At 42.8% G+C, this 23763-nt stretch overlaps 1 protein-coding gene across 1 annotated transcript in view; it reads right to left on the bottom strand.

Moving 5' to 3' along the window:
* Window positions 1–23763, bottom strand: part of GPATCH1 (G-patch domain containing 1) — a 366682-nt gene that overhangs the window by 122569 nt on the left and 220350 nt on the right. The window contains exon 16 of the mRNA XM_085636704.1: window positions 8417–8627. Coding sequence (XP_085492830.1) covers window positions 8417–8627 — 211 coding nt within the window. The remainder of the gene's footprint in view (window positions 1–8416; window positions 8628–23763) is intronic.

The raw sequence follows: 23763 nt of genomic DNA, 5'->3' as shown, positions 1-23763 counted from the left end.
CAGTCATTGTTGAATTCACTGGAGCGGCGCAGAAACAAAATGGCCGTTGATTATGGCAAAACCGGCGGCCATCTTGAGAGTATTGAGAGCTACATAAATAAGAGCGGTCTCTTATGTTATAAAAGTGGGCGATAGTTTCAGATAGTGTGCTAGGTAATGAAAAGTAATGAAATTTAATAAGAAATGGGGCCCGTGGATGCGGCGATTGTTTGTAATGTATACTGCCGCTTTTGTGGAGTACGTAACACGGATCTAATATCGAGTGATGTTAATTGAACGCAGAGGGTTGTGCGTCCATAGACAGTGGTAGGCCACATTTTCTTCCTGTCTTTTGCTTAGAGTGCGAGGGGGATATGCAAGTGTACTGTATACTGTCACCTTTGTAGAGTACGTAACTCGGATCTAATATCGAGTGACGTTAGATGAACGCAGAGAGTTGTGCGTCCATGGACAGTAGTAGCCACATTTTCTTCCTGTCTTACGTTTGGACTGCGAGGAGGATATGTTAGTGTATTGGGACCCTGTCGCTTTTTCGACAGGAGAGAGGAACATTTTAGTGGAACTTCATTCAGTTTCACCAAAGTTCATGATGTTGCATGGTGATACCCAATATGGTATTACATTTAAAACGGAGGTTGGGGGTGAATCAATCCCTATGGATAGTTTTTCTACTGGCTATGTTTACTGAGTAAATTGACCCCAAGGGATGTTATCATTCAAGCCCTGGGTGTTGGTGTGTAGTTTGAACACCCAGCATTGTTCCTTCTCGAGCAGCCTGCGTTCCAGGTTCTCAACATGCTTCATGTATTCCAACACTACCCATCTGAGATCATTGGGGGTGTGTTGTTTCTCAATGAAGTGTGTTGTCATCTTAGTGGTTGCTCGCTTACACCTGATGTTACTGCGGTGTTCCACTATTCTAGTACTAACCCTCTTAGTAGTCATACCCATGTAGTGGAGGTTGCAGGTGATCATATACACCACTCCTGAGGTATTGCAATTCGTGAATTTGCGCAGTTCCCATGTCATGTTGTTATTGAAGACCACCTTTTTGGTGGGAGATGTTAGATTGCAGACACTGCAATTACTACAGGGGTGATGGCACCCCGGTAGTGAGTGTAGTACATGCTGTGCCCCCTCATTGTCAGTTGTTGATTTGGGGCGTGTATGTACTAATATGTCTCTCAAGTTCTTCCCCTTCCTGTGGGAGAACATTGGTCTAGGTATATCCAAGGTCCCACTGTTCAGGGTGCGCCAGTGTTTTTTTTACTATCTTTGCAACACGGTCAGATGCTACATTGAACGTGGTAATGCAAATCAGCCTCCTGTCCTTTTAAGTTTCATCCTTGCGGTGTGTTTCGAGGAGTGCCTCTCTATGGTTGTTTGCAGCTCTCTTTCTTGCCTTGGATACTAGTTGTCGAGGGTATTTTCTCGCTATCAGTTTCTCAGATAGTTCCTTGGCTTGGATATTGTAATCATCTTTTTCTGTGCAGTTTCTTCGGAGGCGGAGGAAATGTCCAAAAGGAAGGTTCTCTTTAAGTTAGGGTTGGAAGCTGTCATAAATTAAGAGACAGTTCTTAGCAGTAGGTTTGAAGTGAGTGGTGGTCTTAAGTAAGCCATCAACTGCGAAAATGTTCAAATCCAGGAAAACCAGTTGTCTCCTGCTCATTGTATATGTGAATTTTAGAAAAGGGTCTTGTTGGTTGAGCCAGGTGATGAATTATGTGGCTTCTGACTCATTACCTTCCCAAATGAGTAACACATCGTCGATGTATCTCTTCCACCTCAGTATATGGTTGTTGTACGGGTTAGAGTTGTGTAATATTTTATGCTTCTCAAGATGGTGTACATAAAGCCCCGCCACACTAGGAGCGAAGGTGCTGCCCATGCTGGTCCTGTGTTGCTGGTGGAATAATGTCTCCTCAAAGCGAAAGACATTTTTGGTTAATGCCAGTCTACAGCACTTCAGGACCACATGTCTCGGTGAATAGTAAGGCAACTGGTGCTCGAAGAGGACCTTTTCTATGATGTCCAGAGTCTCCTTGTACGGTAAACTAGTATAGAGGCTCTCCACATCTAAGCCGATCAAAATGCTTGTGGTGGGGTTGAAGCGTAAATCCTGGAGAAGGCATAGTACTGCCTTGGTGTCTTGCAGGTAGGTGTCTGTTCCCAGTATGAGTGGATGCAGAAATGCGTCTGCAAACTTGGAGAGTGGTTCCAGAATAGATCCGAATCCGGAGACTATTGGTCTTCCTTGTGGATTCTCCAAAGACTTTTGTATCTTTGGTATGGTGTAGAAATACGGGACCGTTAGGTTGATGTTTTCCAAAAAATCTCCTTCTTTCTTCGTTATCCAATCATGTGCTGTCGATTCTTCCACCAAATTGGCAATTTCAACGTGTAGTCATTCTGTTGGGTCCTCTCTTATTCATATGTAGTTCCTTTCGTTGGCCAAGAGTCTTAGGCATTCGTTGCCATAAGCAGTTGTGTTCTGGAGCACAATTGCTCCACCTTTATCCGCTGGTTTTATTGTTATTTTCTTGTCATTTGCCAGCAATTAAATTGCTTCTTCTTCCACCTTGCTGGTATTGTGGAATGTCTTTATCGTCCTTGGGTCAATTTCGCTAACATCCTTGAGGACAGCCTTCTCAAAGGCTAGAAGTTCTACTGGGAGGATGGAGGCATGTGGAGTAAAATTAAATTTCCGTTGTAGACCTGTGTCCCTTCCACTGGTCGTCGTTGGTGGTTTGTCTTTGAAGAATACCTGCAGCTTGATCTTGTGAATGAATTTGTTTAGCTCACAAGAAAGTTTAAATTTGTCCATGTTAGATGTAGGTACAAAATCGAGTCTCTTTTCCAGTACAGCTTGTTGAGTTGGCGTCAGGATTGTGTCTGACAGGTTCACTACTAGACTAGGTGGTTGCTGGTGAAGGGGTTGTCCGGAGGGCCCATGCTCCTTGTATTCATCCTCTTGGACTCCAGAGGTTGTGCCCATTGCACCTGTTGTCCTCTTCTTGTTCTGCCTCTCTGTGGTCCTTTGCCTTTTCCTAAAAAAGACTGCCCAGGTTGTTCCTGTTGTTGCACTTGTTCCCAGTAATGGTAGGGTTGTTGTTGGTATGGTTGTTGCTGGAAATGTGGGGGTCCATAAAAAAATGGTGGCGGGATATTGTAAGGTAAGGGCCCTTGGTAAGGGGGCCAACCATATCCTTGTCCTCCCCTTTTCCTCATTCGTCCATTGCGATTACGTCGATTCCTATTGGTATTGTTGCGACTGTATCCCGCGACCGAGTTGTCTGAGCTGGTGTCTGAGCCGTCTGTGTCAGTGTTACATCCAGGGTTCCTTCCGGATGGATTATAGTCTTCCCTATTTCACGGGTAGACCTTATCATGTGTGAAGGTTTTCTGATCCTTTTTGAATTTCTGGTACTTGGTATCCTTCAAGCTCACCTCGAAATCCATCATCGTTTTGTTAAGTTCTTTCAGTCTTTTTTTCAATTCCGTAACTGGTTGATAGGATTTTAGGCGGACTTCCAGGGTGTGTATTTCCTCCTTCATTGTCTGGGACAGGCGTGCTACTGTCTCGATGATTAGCACTAGCCAATCTCTGGTACAGTGCCACGAGATGAGTGACCAATCTTTCTTGAATGATTTGTCTTGCTGAAAGATAAACGGTTCATTTCGCACAATCAAACCTCGTGGCGCTGTGTCCATGGACACACAACCCTCTGCACAACCCTTTGCGTTCATCTAACGTCACTCAATATTAGATCCGAGTTATATACTCTACAAAGGTGGCAGTATACAGTACACTTACATATCCCCCTCGCACTCAAAGCGAAAGACAGGAAGAAAATGTGGCCTACCACTGTCTATGGACACACAACCCTCTGCGTTCAATTAACAATACTCAATATTATATCCGTTTTCCGTACTCCACAAAGGCGGCAGTATACATTACAAACAATCGCTGCAACCGGCCCCATTTCTCATAAAATGTCATTACTTTTCATTACCTAGCACACTATCTGAAACTATTGCCCACTTTTACAACATAAGAGACTGCTCTTATTTATGTAACTCCCCATACTCGCAAGATGGCCACTGGTTTTGCCATAATCGACGGCCATTTTGATTCTGCGCCGCTCCAGTGAATTCAACAATGACTGGGTGGATGCGGAAGTATAAGTAGTCACACCCACGGAGAGACGCATTGATATGCGGTCTCCAGGGATGCGAGTACGTGATTAGCCGAGGAGCGATCTGACCAAGTAAGTGCAATTGACATTTTCCTTCACAGCGGAGACACCTTTTAGCGGTTTTGACAATCTCCGTTTTCCAACAGCATTTTTCCACAGGGTGTAAGAATAACAAAACATATGTAACCCTTACTATTACAGAGTGTGACTACGAACCCCTCTACCCTTCCAGACCATGGGGCACAGTTGAGCCTCATAAAAGTATGTGACTTTACATGTACATGTTCGTAATGTGGTGTTGTATGTCACGTGGTTTTATGTTATGTAAGTTGCACCTAATCACTTTTTCTCTATCAAGAGACACTAATTTAATTTTTTTCTTTTATATAGCACGACGGAACACAAGGTAGTTGTTAAGACTACACACACCATAAGGAGCATTTATATTAGTGAGATTGACAACTATAATCATAATGCCTACCAGTACCCTGCAAGGCACATGTCACTCTAACAGTGTTCTGTTTTATTTTTTACAGATACTACGTACCATTGAGTTTAACCGTATGCATTAAGGACACACACAAAAGGTGTGGTCCCCCCTTTTTTATTTCACCTAATTCACAGGGCATCGAGGAGTGGTACACACAGGGCTGGCCCCTGTGTGGTCCTGACTAAGAGCTTTGGGGAGACTCAAAACATGTTGACTCACACTAGGAACACCTAACTCATTATGGTTATGTTTCTTTTTCCTAGTAGTTACTCCTGTTTTTAACATACCAACTGGGAGCAAGAATAAAGTATTTCGCCCACTAGTTAGGTATTTTTAACTCATCCTTCCACTCCACTTCACTGCACCACACATTTATTCTTCACGTAAGTGCTCCTACGTAACTTCGCAAGTCGCAGCACGCCTCAATCCGCAGCGGATTGAGAGGATCCCTATGATGAAGCATGTCACCAAGGGGAAACCCTGGTGAGTGAGAGAACTATAGAAAGAAAGTTTTCTTTCCAAAACCAGTAGATTTTTCCACTCCACTTGAGCGGAAATATATTTTTCTCCCATAGCTAGGTTCAATTTTTCGGTATTCCGTTTTTTGTGTGTTTGTACCTTAGAAGGAGGGTGAACCTAGTGAAAACCTCTACCTGCCCCCTTTTCTGATTTTGTTATATACAGGGATGTGTGACATCATGTTTTTTATTTTTTTCTGCACCAAGACACGCAGCCTACAATGGCAGCCTGCATCTGCTTGGTGAGGGGTCCCATAGGGTGGCACAATTTGTGCAGCTGCCCTTAGGGCCCCTCTTTAGTACCTCAGGCTCTAGATACCAGGGGTGCCATTTACTAGGGACTTACAGAGGATGCTAAAGGGGAAAACAACTGTTACAACGCATGCATTACAATGCATGCTTTTACCCCGCATGCCATTACAATGAAAATGTTTTGCTGTAGGGGGTATAAGGTGTTGGATTTAATTCCAACACCTTCCCTACTGTTGCACAGACTGGAGTTGGAGTAGTAAATTATACTATTCCAAACTCCAGCGCACCCCTGACAGCAAGTCGGGGTAGATAATTGTATTGTAATGGCATGAGGGGTAAAAGCATGCGTTGTAATGTCATACAACCTGCTAAAGGTTTTGCCAATTGGGGGGCAATTGAAACACACTGGTACTGGGGGCCTGGTTAGCAGGAACTCAGTATACTTTAGTCAAAGTTGCATCCAATACCAGACAAAAAGTGTGTGTGTGGGCGAGGGGGGACTGAAACAAGAACCCAACTCCCTACATTTATAGTTATTAGCTGAAAGTGTGTCATGCAGACTTTATCCTGTAAGTTCACTGAATTTTATTAAATTAGTAATGAATGTTTTCAGTGATTGCATTTAGAAAGATCTGTTTTACAAAGATAAGGTTCAAGGTGTGGTTTATATTTTACAGTCACAAGTTGAAGACGTGTTCATGAAAACTTTTATTCCGTGAATCCAATACATTTTTGTAATGGTCTTTATTAACCACAAATATAGTTGATTGGCTGAAAAAACAAAATCTAGATTGATTGGTACAGTTCTTCACATCCATATTTGATCACTTCCTGATATCTGCATCTTCATATTCTTTCCAAGACAGCAATAAATTGACCAAATAAATCAGATTTGGAGACCAGAAAAATTGGATTCCTCTCATCTGGGACAAAATGCAGATGGTCCAAAGGCTATTGCTACCTGTGTAATGATATTGTAACTAATTAAACAGCCCTGAGTTTAAATAAGCCAGGTAGACCGGGCTGCGGCAAACTGGGGTGGTACTGGGGGTCTAGCCAAAAGCTCCAGTTTTTAGGGCTGGAGATGTTCTTCTGACCCCATATCACTTACGCTACTAACATGACAAGTAAATCTTTTAATTAGCCCTACCTGATCTTAGTCATGGAGCCCCATCCCACAGCAGCCTCCTTATTGGCTGTTAAAACGCCTTTGATGCAGTCCATTTTTCTTTCTTTGACACGCAATGATGATGCTTTGACACATTTCTTTTGGCACTTGACACAGGCACTTACAGAAGTGTGAATATGGCAAAATAATATCTACACGCTATATTGGAAGGAAGTGATGATATATGCTGATTAGAACTGACGCAGGGGTCTGCTGCGGTTGTGCCACAATTTCTGTGTCTTTGGAATGATGGATAATAAATAAGATTGAGAAAGTTAAATTAGCCCTGAAGAAGTTCCATTGTTCTCCGGGACAAAACGCGCTGGCTGTGCTTATTATCTTATTATGAAATGAAATAAAGATTAATTTTCCTATTGCATATGGTTCACTGGATTTTTGGATCACTTGTTCAACTAACTGGATATTAGTGAACACTTATTTCAATAATGTGTAGTTGCCCTTCTCATTTCTATATGATCCTTATTGGCTGTTGAAGAGCCTTGGATGCAGTACCAAAGAATCTCACCCACAATATGTCCTTGTTTAGGAATGAAAAATTATGTTATTTTTTCTGGTGCCTAGTCTATGAAGGCCATTTTCCAATAAGGAACAATGCATCAGATATGTTCAGTAATTTCAACCTCTGTCTGTTTGACATCCAGTATTTTTATCAGGCACACGTTTTTCTAAATGGCACACAAATGTATTTGTGACAGCAGAGGAATAAGGCTCAGTTTTACTGTGACATGTCTTAAAAGTTTTAAATTATTTCAAAGGCACCAACTCAGAGCTCCTTAAAACAAAATATGCTTTCTGCTCTCAGCTGCTCTTGTGATCTAGGAGACCGATCTTAAAAAACACAAGAATCCTGACTGAATCCTTTGACGAATGCTCTTTTAGCATGGTTTAATTTTTTGATGGTTACCACCAAAGTTCAATTGGCGGTAAATTGCAAATGTTTTACAACCACATTTTGTTTGCAAAACATTTGTACATACCATTCTAATTTAGTATTGGGAAGGGATGTCCTCAACACGCCTCTTCCAAATACCAAATCACAAAACTCAAATCGCACTTCGGGAACAAGTTACTGATATGCAAATTGGGTTTTGTACATCACAAAAAGCATTTTTATAGTCGCAAACTACCCGATTTGCAGAATCGGGCAGTTTGCGAACACAAAAATACTTTCTACATCTAGCCCCTAGTTATGGTATTTTCTCTGATGGCTCGACACACCACAAAAGCAGAATGACAAAACATTTTGAGCAATCTTAAAAATGGAAATACATCAAAGTAAACAAACACATTTGACATCTATTTTAAAGACCGGATACTGATTTGAGATGTTTTTTTGAGACATAATTGGCAGCCCACTTTTCTACCTAGAAAGAACATAAGTGGCAATGGCAAGGTTGATTTCAAGATGTCTTAAGTGTCTACTAATTTCTACAGTGGGAGGATCATACTTTATTTGTACTAAAATGAGGACCCATGCACGCAATTAGTGAAAAAATAACCATTAAACAGATTTGTTTAAAAAACATAGTTTTGGAAGGCAGGTGTATTCGCAGTTCTGGCTACCTCTATATCTAGTACCAAAGACCTGCTACTGAATTTTCTAGTCAGGCTAACATGGTTTCTCAATTATCATGTGCATTATATTCTCAGTCATGCTAATGCTTTTAAACCTATTGTTTTTGGTTTCGTCTGACCTAACCTAAGCGCACTGCAAATGTCTAGAATTAGCTTTCATTCTCAGCTAAAACAAAAATGTGATTTAGTGTCCTACCTTTCACTACAGGCACCTTAGTATCAGGTGGATCTGATTCTTTAAAACCTTCTTTCAACTGGTCCTCTTGTATCTCTTCATCCTCACTATCATCTTCAGAAGATGATTTTTCATCTGATGAACTGGCAAAGATGGCTTTAAACATGTCCATGGATGGTCGGGTCTCTTCAGATTCATCCTCCTGCGTTTGATCTGTGCTTTCTTTATCAGCCTGAACATGAATGAAAAGGATCAATTAAATATTTGAAGAAGCTTTGCTGAATTCAACATTTGTAATACATAACTCTTACATTACAATATCCCACATAACAGGAAAAGAAATGACAATGAAGAAATGCTACATTACATTAGATAAAGGCAATCACAATGTGTGCATTAAAAAAAAAAAAAAAATCAAATCCAGTACGACTCACATTCCTAAAACAAAAATAAATATATATAGGACAGATGATTTATTGCATTTTTAAATTGATAGAGACCCACGGTTTGATAATAAAGCAAAAATACTTTGTCAAGAATTTTGCGGTTTCTGCCACAGATTGGTATTGTGTCGGCTATCAATCTAGAGCCACAAAGGCATTTTATTAATAACAGATATTTATAAATATGCATAAAATTGTGCAATAGGAGAGAGTATCACTTGTATCACAGCGGGAAGAATGTGAAGAAGGTGGTTAGTACTGGGACAGCAAATGAGTAGCTATTTTCAGGCAGACCTCTTCTTACGGCACAGCTTCATTCAGGTGAGTTTTATTATCTGCAGCCCAAAAGGCCTTCAAGCATTGCAGTAAATGGTACATTATTAACCCCTTCGACGCGCATGACGGAGCGGTTCCGTCATGCACGTCGGTTGCGCTGTGCGCATGACGGAACCGCTCCGTCATGGCCCCGCCCGCGCACGGAACCTTCAGCGTGGCGCGGAAATCCGCGCCGCGCTGAAGGGGTTAAAGGAATATAGTCCCATAAATAGGGTACACTTGCACTGTGCAATATTCTGTGTTACTATTGCAAGTGGTTGAATCATGAGGGTCTTTCCCACAGTGCTCCAGATGAGGGAGAGTAGCTCTTGTGACCTTCCAAACAAACCTGTAGTAAAGTGTTATGGGTTATAAGTTGTTTCTTAAGGGGTGCTTTGTAGTGAGGATTTGGATATTACAGCTCTCTTGTCAAATTCTGAGGTCTTAGCATACCTCATTAAGATCTGCAGTACTATTGCAATTTGGAGGACTATTGGCTTTTCCTAAGGTGAATGTGGGTGTGTGTAATATTCGTAGTCATGGTACATTGTTAGATGCTAAACTGCTCTATCTGGAATGTTTCACACCTGAGAGCTGGGAGGGGTGGCTGGTCTGACAACCTTTTGTGTTCTTTTGAACATGCCAGTGATCTTTCTCTTCTAATGTGATTTGGTAGGATCCAGTTCATTTGCTTTTGTCCATTGGTGGGGCAGGCTGACCGACTACACTCTGAGCGAGACCCCATGTCCCTTCTGTCCCGGTCCTTGGTGAATACTATAGAACACTTACAGGGCCTACCCATTCTACCTAAAGCCAGCCTCGAAGGACACTTTGTCAAAGGTCTTCCCAGCATCACCAGCCAACACTGCCATAGGAGGGTAACATATCTTTGCAAGATGAAAAACAAGGATTGTGATGCAAATCTGTATATGAAAGAAAACTGAGAGATACAACATCTTGTGAATCAGAAAGCAGGAAAGGTGGAATCACTCTGTTTAGCATACCTGCAAGCACCTCAGCATAGAGCTGGCCTTTTAAAGGAGTTTGGCCTCCAAGACTTAAATCTAACAGGTGGCCTTTCAAAGAGTTTGGCCTTTAAGACTGAAATCTAATCTTTTGAGCAGGGAATATAACTTCACAACTACTGGTGGCAGAGCCGGCCTTTTCAGTCCCCAGCCGAGCAGCTTCACCCCATCTATAGGATTCCCATCCATTCAGGGCTCAGCTCCTAGATGATGCGGTGAGGTCAGCAAGGTCTCGGAGGCAGCTTTTGCCAGCTGAGAACCTGTCTCACCCCCTCTTACACCGACCACAATAGTAGGTTACTGTCCCAGTCACTAGTGACTCTCCACGTTGCTTGAACTGGAGCTCCGTTTCCTGCTTGCATCCCCCTGCTGCTCCTCGTGGGTTCGGGGTGCCGGCGCAAGCCATGATCGAAGGTCAGGCGCTGCGGGCAACCGGTAGCTTGAAGTCTGAAGGGCGAGGGGTTAAAGCACAGCCTGCGGGACAGCAGCTTCCTCTTTGTGGGGGTCAGGAAAGCCTGGTGAACCAAGCGCTGGTAGCGCATGGAACCTGGCAAGCACGATTCCTAATATTTTTAAGGATCAAAATAATAACTATCTGTCACCATCATTCCAAGACTACGTGCAACCCTTATGTTTGATTTACAACTTTTACTTTAGACTTCCAGCCACCTGGGATTAAGTCATAGCTGCCAAGTATCCCAGGTCCATGCAGAATAAACTCAATGCATTTCCTTTGAGTAGTCTGGCAAATACTTCTTAGATTTGTTTTCCTGGTAACAGGTTGTTCCTAAATCCTGCAGCCTCAGCACCGTCAGATAATTCTTCATATCTGAATTGTTAGCTGGGAAGTTGAGTGTTGAAGGAAATATCAAAAATGAACACGCTGTACAAAATATGAAGCACAAGAATAAGCAGAAACCACACAGCTCTTCACAGGGTAAAAAACTGTTTAGGCCCAAATCTCGCACTGACACTAGCAAGGTAAAAAGTTATTTTATGGATGTAACGGAATAGGAAACTTAAATAGGTTTCCTGTTAAAGGCCAAATCATGTCTAACAGACATAAAAACATTTATGACATCAGACCACAAGTCCACTGGCACGTACCCCGTGTCTTCAATCAGATTGTGGCGTGATTAGACAATGTGTTCATGTAACTGAATTAGCCCAGAGACCCATACAGGGCTAAGGTGCTTCATTAAACAATGGGTGCAGGGAAGTAATTTGGTTCTGAGCACACAGAGGTCTTAGGCGCACAATACTGGAAGCACACACTTGCCTTAAATTGCGTTTACCATGAAACTCACATGCATTCACAAGCAGATCTCCTCTGCTGTGCGATTTCTTCCGTCCTTCTTCTTCGTAGGTTGCAGGAATCTGCCTTCAAGGTTCAGGGCTGCCCCGTAAATACTGTCTTTAGGGTGCGTTTTAGGCTATTTCTATCGGCACTGCAGCCACAGGCCTAACAGTGACCTCCCCTGGGATAGCTCTTACTCCTTTTGTCTCTCCTGTCACATACTGGTTTGAGAGTACCAACCTGTCATGCACCACAGTGTGGCTGGCACAGGTACCTCTAAGGGCAGTGGTTGGGATTCCATTTACCAGTAAGTGGTGGAAGTATCTACCTCCCTCTGGAATCTCCAACTCACCTTTTGGGTCCATTTTCCAGTCGAGGGCTATGTGGACTTGTTCATCTGGGGGACTACGCTTATAAGCTACACAGGCAACCCCTGGAGGGGCTTTGTTTTCAGGACAGCTAGGGTCCTTGGTGTGGTGTCCTGTCTGTTGACAGTTGTGACACCATACCTTGTATGGGATCCCAATTTCTTTCCCTTGCCTTGGTCAACCGGGGGAAACACACTCTCACGCGTGAGATTTTGAAAGAGTGAAACACAACCTCTGTGATGGTGTCATTTATTTTGGGAGGTCTGTGACATTGCAAAAGACACAATATCTTCAAAGTCAGGCTTGAAGTCTACCCACTTCTCCTCAAGTCACAGAAGAAGTGGGGTTCTTCCTCAGTTTAAAAGTTTATTCCTAGCTCCAGAGGACAACAGCAGCAGCATTTCTGCCCTAGGACCAGTCCACCCTCTGTGCTGTGGCACAGATCTTTGTAGAAGTAAAAGGTGAAATAATATTCTAGCCTCAAATGTCATCTTTTAGGTCAAGGTTGAGGTAGTAGGAGGTACGACAACCACCTACTCAGATGCCAAAGTACAATTACAAATCTTCAATGTGTTAAGTCAGCACCATGGTGACATGGCTCTGGTATATTGTGAGAAATACGAGGTATAAGGTATTTTCATAGAGCACATCTCTTTGTCTCTGTTACCATGAGACAACCATGCCCTGGACCCTTTTTTGCAAAAGTGTCACGTTGTGCAAGCTGCAGAATGGCTGTCTGGATTAGACTCGAAACTGTAAACACAAGTTCATCTTGCTGCCCCACTATAGCATTTGTGGGTTGAAAGCAGACACTACAGCCTGTGCTAAAATGGGCTGCACAAGCAGAGTGTGCACAGGACAATTACCAGTAAGGTCTCAGGGGTGTGGAATTTAATAAAATATCTACTTGTCCATGGGGCAAGTTGCTTTATAAATCTACTTGTCCTGTAACAAAATCCACTTTTCATTTTTGTGCCATGTAATGCGACGACAAATTATGGGAGCAATCTCATTATATAAGAGCTCTGATATAGCCTCTCTGATTCTGTCAGAGCTCATTCCATTGAAGGGTTTGAATACTAGCAATTCCCTTATTTTGCCACATTTCTGCAGATCTACATACTGGGGCTGAAGGTAGCGGTAAACAATAGTTCCAGGGTTTTGAGTCTAGGCAAACCTACTAACTTGCATGTTTTTAGGATTTTCACAAACTCGTCTCTAATCTAAACAGAGTCCACTAAAAGCAACTGCACCATTTTAATCTTCTCAACTCCAGAAGGTGTACCTCGGGTTGCTCCTTGTAAAAAAAATATGCAATCTAGACCCTGATTATGACCTGGACAGAGCAGTATCCCTAGGTGGCATACCGGGTCACAAGATTATAAGTGGCCCAGTATTTCTGCACCCAATTTTCCCAGCTGCCGGAACACTGGACCAGATTTTATCAGGAAAACAGCTTTGCGCTTTTTGCTCCAAACACATCTCAGTCACAGCCCCATACCCCAGCCAGCCTCCTCCTAAGGCATAAGGGGAGCATTTAATGCTCCACATTGCCAGGCCAAATCCTGCCTTACCCGTCCCACTTTCTAAACCCTCCCCACAAAACATTTGTGAACCACATCGGCTTCTGCTCACATTTACCACCTGCTCAGAGGAGGTGCTACATGTGAAGCTTAGTCATCAAAGAAATGGGCCCGAGACATTACTCCCCATTCCTCACTCTATTGAGATTAGCTTGTAATAGGAAAAGTAGCCTGTGGAGATGTTGGCCAGAATTATTCTTTCAGGCCACCCATAATCTTTGCATCTCACTCTGCCTAGCTTGTATTTGGGGCCACAACCTCTTTAAAGGAATGCCTTTGATCGACTGAAGCACTAGGACAAGGAAATCTCTCCCCTGGTAGTACTGCTTCTCTTCTTGAGAGTTCTTTATGTGAGGAATCCAACCTTCTGTGCTATCCCAAAGTTTCTTGTGCTTCCTGTCTTAAGACTGCCCCCACTGAAGCAGACCTGTATTCTGAGTATGCAGCTGCCAAAAGAAGCCATCTCCCTCGCTCCCTCAGTGCCTTAGGTTGCATCAGGCAAACGGGTAATATGTCGCTGAATTGTGAGACCTACCAAAACTGCTGGGACACTTACCACAACGGCCCATAACTGACCTCGACAACAGGAACATGACAAAGCCAGAGAACTTCGGAGGAGACAGTTTCAGTTACTGCCAGTCAAGGGGAAAAAAAGTTTTTTGCCCAAGAAAACGCAGAAAACTTGACCGATTCACAATGGTGTCTGTACACAATTGGAACTGGACATCTTCAAGCTCAATGCCTGCCTTCTAAGGACGCTGCCTCCCCTAACCCACATATATCGAACTAGACCAACCCATGATTGTTAGCTGGCTTCAAAGCTTCTCCCTAGAGCAAAATTGCTTTAAAATATTTTCAGGGTAGTCCAAGACCTTTCTGACCTGTATCTTACCTCTCAGGATCCCCCCTAAAAGCCTGGCTTTATGGATGCTAGAGCCAACAACCCTAATCTAACGCTCGAAAGGTCCAGTCCTTTACCGATCCGGCTTCTCTCTAGGGATCTAAACGCACCAGGGACATGCAAGTCATCAGTAGGGTTGCAGTCCTTTATTCCGCAGGACCAACCCCGGCTGATAGCCCTCCTGGCTTCCATTAAATTAGACCCTCTTCCCCCAGCCAAACTATTTTAAACCCACAAGCAAACAGCCGCTGCTAGAACACCAGGACACCTCCCTAAGAGAAGGGCTGCTGCGCCTGGTCTAGAAACACGCCATGGTCCTCCCCTTGCTCAAAAAGCCTCACCTGGACCCTGCCTATCTGTCCAATTTCAGACCTATCTCACTACTCCCTATCTGCTCTAAAATACTCGAGAAACAGGTCAACTCTCAGCTCACGCACTCGTGGAAACCCAGGACGCCCTCCACCCTTTCCAGTCCAGTTTCCGAGCAGGGTTCAGTACTGAAACTACCCTCTTGAGAGTGACTGAACACTTAAGACAACTTGTGGATCCTGGAGGCACAGCCACGCTGATCCTACCCGATCTTAGCACTGCGTTCAACACTGTGTCCCATGCTATTTTTTAAGACAGACTGATCCTTCTGTGTATCCAGCGCTCAGCTCTGGCATTGCTCTCCTCCTTCCTGTCGAACCACACATTCCAGGTCTTTTCAAATAATTCAGTGTCTGAAGCTCTACCCCTGTCCTGGGGCGTTCCCCAGGGTTCTATCCTTAGCCCGTTGCTCTTTAACATCTACGTCCGCCCGATGGCAGACCAGGTGGAAAGCTGCGGATTGACTCTGTTCTCCTACAAGGACGACACCCAGATTATTTTCTCTCTGTCGTCAGGACAAGCAGTCAACTCTGAAGATCGTAACTCGTGCCTCAGCCTGGTTGACACCTGGATGAACACCAACTCTTTGAAGCTAAATGGCGAAAAGACTGAGGTGATAATAATGGGCCAGAACCAGTGACTTTGGGGCCCTCATCACTGGCTGCCCATGTTTGAAATTCTACCAAACCCCACCAATAAAGTAAAGAACCTTGGTTTCTTGCTGGACTTCACCCTATCTATGAAGCCTCACGTTACCAAAGTGGCCTCTATGTGCTTTGCAACCTTAAAATGGCTAAAGAAGATAATGTGGTTTCTTCCATTCTCGGCTCAAAGAACTGTCGTCTAGGCCTTGATACCATCCAGGCTCGAATACGGCAACGCTCTATACCTAGGGGCTGATAAGGCGTCCCTAAGGTGCTTACATGTGGTTCAGAATTCCGTAGCCAGGCTCCTGTTCCACGTTCCAAAAATGTCTTCCACATCGGGGCATCTCCGGGAACTTCATTGGCTCCCAGTGACCAAGCATATCGATTTTATAGCACTATGTTATATGCATAAGATCCGCACCCACTCAGGACCTCTGTACTTGCAAAAACTGGTGTGCCCCTACTATCTGGCTTGCACCCTGCGATACAGTAGTGGCTTCCTGTTTACTGTCCCGAGGGTTAGGTATGCTCAAAGGAAGGGGGGGGGGCGTGAGGAGTGCACGTCTTTCTCTTTTCTTGGTCCAAGACTATGGAACGCTGTTGCGGCCTCTTTTGGATGCTGCACCTCCATTTCCACTTTTCACAAGGAACTAAAGACTTGGCTGTTTTAGCTCCTATTAGGCTGATTTACTGGTTCTCTAAGCACTGAGAAACCCTGTTAGAGTAGCCAGGCGCTATACAAGAACTCAATAATAATAATAATAACTGACATCACAGTACTGTATGCTGCATTTATGGAGCTATGACATTAACAATGGAACCTTGCAAATCCACAGTAGAGGCCTACAAATCGACTTTGTGCCAGAGGAGAGGTACTTCATTGCAGTTTTTTTCCATACCAGTTTGATCCCTGGCATGGTTCATAAAAGGAGGCATATGCATTAGATGTGAATTTCTGATTGTTAAGATGTGTTGTTCAAGTTCTGCATATTTGGTTGAGATGAGTTTGCATCTGGGTGTGGTGTGACTAAGAGTCTAGTGTAACTGAATGTTGTTGTTTTTTGGGACATTATTGTAGTTTTCATCTTGCTTTTTCTTTAATAAAAAGAGATGATGTTGTATTCTACCTGGAGGCCCAAGATTTCATCTCTTGTCTTCATGGAACACACTCCGGTATGTTGCTGTAGCGAAGCCTGTTACGTGGTGTTTCTATAAGAGGCGGCTGACTCAGAGAGAGACCTGGGTTGATCTACAAATAACACCTGCTCTTGCCTGTGTAAATGTACAGTACATTTCATAAACTTTCTTCTAAAGTTTTTATTTGTTGGCCTCTTCCTGCCACTAATCACATCTTACCAGAAGCTTAGTATTTTGATTAGTACCTACTTTATAAGTAGCACACTAGGAAAGGCCATCAGATATCTTGCGTGCTTCAGCAACACAAATATACCAGTTTCTTATACAGTAGCCGTAGGGCGGGAGTCTTATAACGAAAGGATAGCTAAGCAGTTTACCATTGAAGAAAGTATCATTGATGCACTCCGTAGCAATCATCCATTAAAGAATTTTGGTGGCAATCTACATACATATCTGTCTTTATCTTGTGCGCAAAATATCTGTGAGTGAAACATGTCTATGTTGTTCTACAGTATATATGCATGTAGTCACTTACAAAATGTTAAATTAACCCTTGACAGAATAGTTTTGATCACTGGACCTGGGTCACTATTCCTCAAGTAAAAAATCCAGTGTCCTAAAGATATAGTCATATTAGCAACCTTGCAGAGCTTACAAGCCAAAACGTTGATTAGTGCTAAAATTAGAAGAAAGAATTTGGAACTAGGAGGAGGAAGCCTGATATGTGCTGGAAGGAGGCAACAGAACTCCAAATGGCCACTCTTTACTAATCTCCTAAGATTGAGAAATAACTGGATACAAACACTGGGGAGAAGCCAGTAGAGCACCCAAACTGTGTTCACCTGTGCACAATCAAAGAGCTGTGTTCCCCTGGAAACGAACCTTTTAAGCCACAATTAGAACGAGAAACAAGAGTGAGAAGCAGCATTAATGTAAAAAGAAGCAAAATTAAACCAAAGGACTTTTGGGCTGCGTAAGGATATATTTGAAGTGTACAGAGAAAAATTCCCTTGTAAAGGAAACGGAGTGCAAATGAGGGCTTATGCTTAACTCGAGCATTTATTGCCCCTGAACACAGTTGAATCACAGACATAGTAAGCCACGTCACTGTAAGATAACCCTTTTCAGAGACTGAACCCTGCAGAAGATAGTGGGTATTGGGGCAGGAAGATGAAAGAAACAGCATAATGCAATTCAACACTGTTAACAAGGCAAAACACAAAGGATAAATAACGAAAATTCTACATGTTAGGCATGGATTACCGAGCTCTACTCTTATAAAAAAAATAAAGTGACAATATCTCAGGAAGGGTCAAACATTACCCAGCCAATAGAAATGGAGGTTTAGAAGTTAACTGAATATTTACTATGTTGTTTTTGAAAGCCCGAACCAGGTAGTAGGGAACCTGAGCGCATGCTACGGAAATAAAAAATAAACTTGAGTAAACATCAAAATACAAATTGTAGTTTAAATAGAACTGTCGGTGAGGTAATAGGAAAATCACCCAGTGAAAGTTTTTGTTTGTCAAGTCAACATTTAGATCAATTGGCAATTATCAGTGATAGCTCAAGTAGAATTGACAAAATCTACTTTGTTCATAGCTATCATATTTGTGAATGTTTGAGTGAAAAAAACATATTAAGTGAACGGTTGCCCCAAGAACGGTCTGGCATTTGATATACCAGTCTGTTCTATAGCCAACCAGTTTATGAGGGGAAATCGAGAGCTTAACGGATTTCTGACATAAGGGATAGTTTCTTTGGAGGCAAAACTTTCCAAGATTGAGTTCCAAAGAATGACAAGGCGCGCCCTTCAACTCAGATCTTTCCAACCAGAGAGTAAGTCAGCTTGTGAGTAGAAGCAGACTGTAGCACTCTTGTTGGATGATACAACCTGAATTTGGCTTGAAGATAAACTAGACCTTACTGGAATGCTGCATGAACTGATTGCAAAGGCACAAGATTTTAAACACGAACCTTTGGCTATCTGCAGCCAGTTTAAGGTTACCAAACGTAGTGATATATAGGTACTGTGGTATAAAGACATGATGCTGCATTTTTTACGAGTTGCAATCAGGCAAGAGAATTTAGACTCGAATGGAGGATTGCTATTATGCCATTTTGCACGGTAATCTGAGACAGAAGAAACAGGATCAAATTTCATGCATCTAGGAGGACTTATCATATGGAGGCAGAAAAATTAATTAAGGAGGTTTTTTACTTTCACCAAGTGTCGCAAACACTTGCTAGGATCACTTTATTGTATGTTTCTTTACTGAGGCACCAAAAAAGTCTATAATTAAAATTACATTTATTGTTAATAGTGATACATGGTCAAACATTAATGGCAATTGATTAAGCAGGCATTTGCCAATAATATTTTCAAAAGTTCCTCTGATATGAATGGGAAAGTGTACATTTTCAATTTTCAATTAATCAAATGAACCTTCATACTCAGAAAATCTTATACTACTGAAGAACAATTGTAAGGTAGCAGAAAGACAAAGGCATATTGTATTTGACAAGTCTACGAAAGTATAAAAGCATTGAATATTGCATAATCTGAATGTTATGTCAAGAGAATCTGGTCATAATCTGAATGCTCTGTCCAGAGAATCTTTTTATTGACTGCTCAAACTAAAGAGATCTTTGGAGTAGTCTGGGCACACACTTCCCATTCTTGTGAAATTAGGTGTCTGCAGGTAACAAAGGACTCCTACCTTAATCTTTTGGACTTTTTTCAGGGAAAAAATCAATATCAATATGAGTAATGCTACAGTTGAACCTGTATCTGAGGTCTTTCCTGTGACTTCTAAGTAATTTAAAAGTAAATAGGGCAATACGAATTCCGATGATTAGTTTACTTTTGTCTCTGGTCAGGTAAAGTAAAGTAATTATCTTAACATTAATTAGGCTCCCTCCTTTGATTCTTGCAAACCAAAATATTGCATATTAGTTAGTAAGGACAGCACTCCAAAATTGCCGGGCTTGTGCAATTCCTCCTTAGCCTCAGGCCAAGTCTGTGTACTTTGAACGGATGCCATGATAATTCCACTTCATAAAAAAGTAGGTGGTGATCTCGAAGTCTTGTTAACTATTGTTCCATCTCCCTTGCTTCCTTCAGCTACCAACATCACTGAATGTTTTACTAATGGACATTTATCAGCTTACCTAGAGAACACAAAGATGTTGAACCCAGCACAAGCACAATTTCGGTGCTTACTGATTTACATCTTTTCTGTAACACCAGGCTCAGGTTGTTTAGTTGATGATTATAGATCTACTAAGCAAGTGTGGCATCCCAATAACGCCTCCTTTACTCCTACTTAAAAAAAATCTATTTGTCCCTTGCCCCAGCTTATTTGATCGACTGACTTTCTATTTTAGGGGTATCCTGATGACATCCAATTGATCATTTGCTTCAGGGGGTAACAGTGTCAAGTGTCAGAGAGTATACTGGTCATTGCTAAATGTTTCAGCTGGTTATGGTATAACCTATCAGGGAAAGCAGATTCCATCAGGACCGTCTGAGTCCCACAACACTCAATAGTATATTCTACCTAAAAACTATTACTGGAGATCGGTGTAGTTAACGCATACCATCCACTCGCTTATACTGCACACTAATAGCACTTGCTTATGGTGCACACTAATACTGCAATTGTCAATATCACCCACCTAATCTAGGACCTGAGACTTCAATGGGTATTAATATTCATTAAGGGGTCCTTTGTAGCCCCACAGGAAGTCACTGGCAGCTTACTCTCAGCGTCACACTTTCATCAAGAGGGCAACCTGGCACGACATAAAGTCTGGTCCAATGACTCCTGAATATTGGGGAGTCATAGGACCAGACTAGGTGCCAATGGACCTTTTAATGACTACTAATACCCAATGAAGTCCCAGGTCCTAAATCAGGTGGGTGATATCGAGAACTGCGGCATTACACCAATCTTCAGTAATAGTAAGTTAAGTATAGTATACTATTGAGTGTTGTGCGCCTCAGATGGTCATGATAAAAGCTAGGTGACCCGATAGGCTATACCATATCCAGCTAAAACATGTTGACCTGGGGTGAGGAAGTCATTGAGCTCTCCATATATGCCCCTTTTTGTTTTTATTGGTGCCAAGGGTGATCTTTCCATTAAAATTGGATTACAAAAGGTGAGCAAAGTCAGGTATTTTAAGTTACCTTTTTCCCAGACAATAAACTAACTGCAGGGAACCCAAGTGGGGTGAAGCCCACCAGTAACATACAGGATAAGACCTCAATGATGAAGCATGCCACATAGAAATGTGTGGGTGAGAGTCTGTTAAAAACAGGAGTGCTGTGCATCTAAAAACAAGGTAATACTGCTAGCCGGATACCTTTCTTCTAGCATTGTGCTGATTCAATGGGGGAACTGAGGTATCTCTTCCCTAACCCCTTCCCCCTCTCCCTCTTGTGATTTTTCTGTTTTCTTCTGCCTCCATGGTACACTAGGGTATGCAGCGAGTGTCACAGCTCATACACCCTGCCTACACTTCTGCCAAGTCCAGAGCCACAGCCTTCAGACCCCTGGACAGTGATTATTTGCTGCTACACCTCCTAGACAGTGCTTGCCTATTCATTCTCAAAGACGGGCATCAAACAATGGGAATTAGTGCAGTTGGAGTTTAGTAACCAATGAGTTGCCATGACAGATGGAATTCTCTCCTCCCCAGCCTTCCAGTTTCAATGCCCATGCAGGCTTCATATATGTCTACCAAATAAAGCAGTGGAAAGGAATGTCCTCTTTTGTGAAATCTCAGCAATACAAACAGATTTCAGTTCCCAATGTTGCCCCTTATGAAGGTATAGGATCCTACAGCAAGAGCAATATGTGAACATATGTGTACAGATAGCTGTAATAAAAATTGGCCAATGGAATTACCAGATAAACGATCCCAGCCTCGTGAAAAATACAATAACATCAACATGTTTTCATTTGCCTCTAGAAGGCAGACATAAAAAGAACATCATACAAGGTAGTGCAGAAAATGCACTATTGAGCCCCACGAAAGACATTTTAGCATTAAGCACCTGACAGCCATACAAACTATCTTCAGCTTTTAACTTTGCCTCATCTTATACACAACTTCATATATTTTGCAGCAATTTATTTATTTTATTTATTTATTTATAAGGTTTTATATAGCGCTGGCTGGACCCTAGGGTATCAGAGCGCTTTACATGGTTACATCAAGATTTGCATTAGGATACAGCGAGTCATGGGTAATAATGCAAGAATGGTGAAATAACATTTGTATAACGAGGTAGCATATACAGACAACTTAGATCAATAAAAACTGACAGAGAAGATTACCGAGGCTAATGACATCCGGATTTACACATTATAATACAGCGAGTCCTGAGTGAAACAACAAGTGTGGTTGGGAAGGCTAAAGAGGGGGGCGGGGGGGGGGGGGCATGAATGGCGGGAGACATTAGAAGGGGGAAGGGTGAGGAAGAACTGGGTAAGTGTAGGCTGGAGCTATAAGGGGATTATGGTTAAATTAGAGGGGAAAGGTAGTTAAATGGGTAGTTATAGGAAGAGGGGGGCAGGATAGGAAGTCAAGTGATCAAAGCCCTGAACAGTGAGACGCGGGCTGAGACAATAAGGGTACATAGTGATATAGGAGGGGAAGGTAGTAAAATAGGGTAGTTATGAGAAGAGGGGGAGAGGAAGTCAGGAGATCGATGAGTGGAAACCGAAACAGTGAGAAGCTGGTTTGGGACATGTGCCCAGTGTAGGGATTAAGAACCCCAGTAGAAGTTGAGAAGGTGCAATTTCAGGGCTTTTTTGAAGCTGTAGTAGGAGGGATTGCAGTGTAATTCTATAGGGAGGGAATTCCAGATGGTCGGCACATTTCCAGAGAAGGAGCGTGATTGTGTGGATTTCTTATTTAACAGAGGGGGAATGAGAGCGAGTGTGTCGGTGCGCCTCAACTCTCTGGAGCCGCCGGCTATGTGGAGTTTCTCCGATAGGTACCGCGGGGTGTTTTGATGAAGGGCTTTATGCGTGATGCAAGCGGTTTTGTAGGTGGATCTGCATTCAATGGGGAGCCATTTGAGGGCAGGGGAGATGTGATCGAACCGTTTGCACTCTGTGATAAGCCTAGCAGCAAGGTTGAGAACAGATTTGATTGGGGCTAAGTGAATTTTAGGTGTTCCAACGAGGATGGCGTTACCATAGTCGATTCTAGACAGGACCAGTGATTGGACAACTGATTTAAAGTCATCTGCAGGAATGAAGGGTTTGATCTTCTTGAGGTGATGTAGCGTGAAGAGAGCACCCTTTGCTACATTTTTTATGTGCGAAATAAGACTACGTTTCTGGTCAATGTTAATCCCGAGGGATTTAACTGAGCTGGAAATGGTGAGAGAACAGTTGAGAGCTTTAAGCTCCGAGATCCAGGCCTGGATGGGAAGCGGGTTGTTTTTTGGCGAGAAGAGGATGATTTCGGGTTTTTTAGGGTGGAGTTTGAGGTGGTTGAAATGGAACCAGGATTGCATCTTATTCAGGTTGTCATTGAGGTGTAAGATATCAGAACAAGATTTAATATTGCAGTAGATTTGGGTGTCATCGGCGTAGAGGTGGTAATTGATTCCAGTTTGCTTAAGAATAAGGTTAAGCGGTTCCATGAAGAGGTTGAAAAGAGAGGGAGAGAGTATAGATCCCTGGGGGACACCAAGGGAGATAGGCCTTGGTTTAGCGAGGCAATCGATAATTTTAATCTGTTGGGTTCTGTGTTGGAAGGAGGAGAACGACTTGAGGACTGAGCCATTAAGGCCGAAACGATCTTTGAGAGTGCTAAGAAGGGCAGAGTGGCTGACAGTATCGAACGCAGCAGAGAGGTCGAGGATAAGAGGTGTCAGAGGGAATAGTAGAAAAGGGGAAATCTTTGGGGGAAATGTCAAAGGGGGGTAAGGTACTGTGGGGGAGGGGGGGTTAAGATGAAGGATTGATCAATTTTGTTGATTTTTTCACCGAAGAAGTTAGCAATTTCTTCACATTTCTCGGTTGAGGCCAGTAACTTGGGGGGGGGGGGGGGGGGGTTCAGAAGCTGTTTTTAACAATTCTCTGGGTCTATTTGTGGCCCAATCCAGTTGTGAATGGAAGAAGGAGGGCTTGGACCTAGCAGATCTTAGGTGGGTCAGATTTGTGGGAGACGGGTGTTGTCTCCAAGTACGTTCAATCATTCTAAGAGAACGTCTATCCCTGTTGAGGTCAGCATTGAACCAGGATTTGGAGGAGGTGTTT

The sequence above is a fragment of the Triturus cristatus genome, chromosome 12, assembly GCF_964204655.1.
Source record: "Triturus cristatus chromosome 12, aTriCri1.1, whole genome shotgun sequence".
Lineage (NCBI taxonomy): Eukaryota > Metazoa > Chordata > Amphibia > Caudata > Salamandridae > Triturus > Triturus cristatus.
The sequence above is the reverse complement of the archived record's forward strand: the minus strand, read 5'-3'. Positions and strand labels throughout refer to the sequence as shown.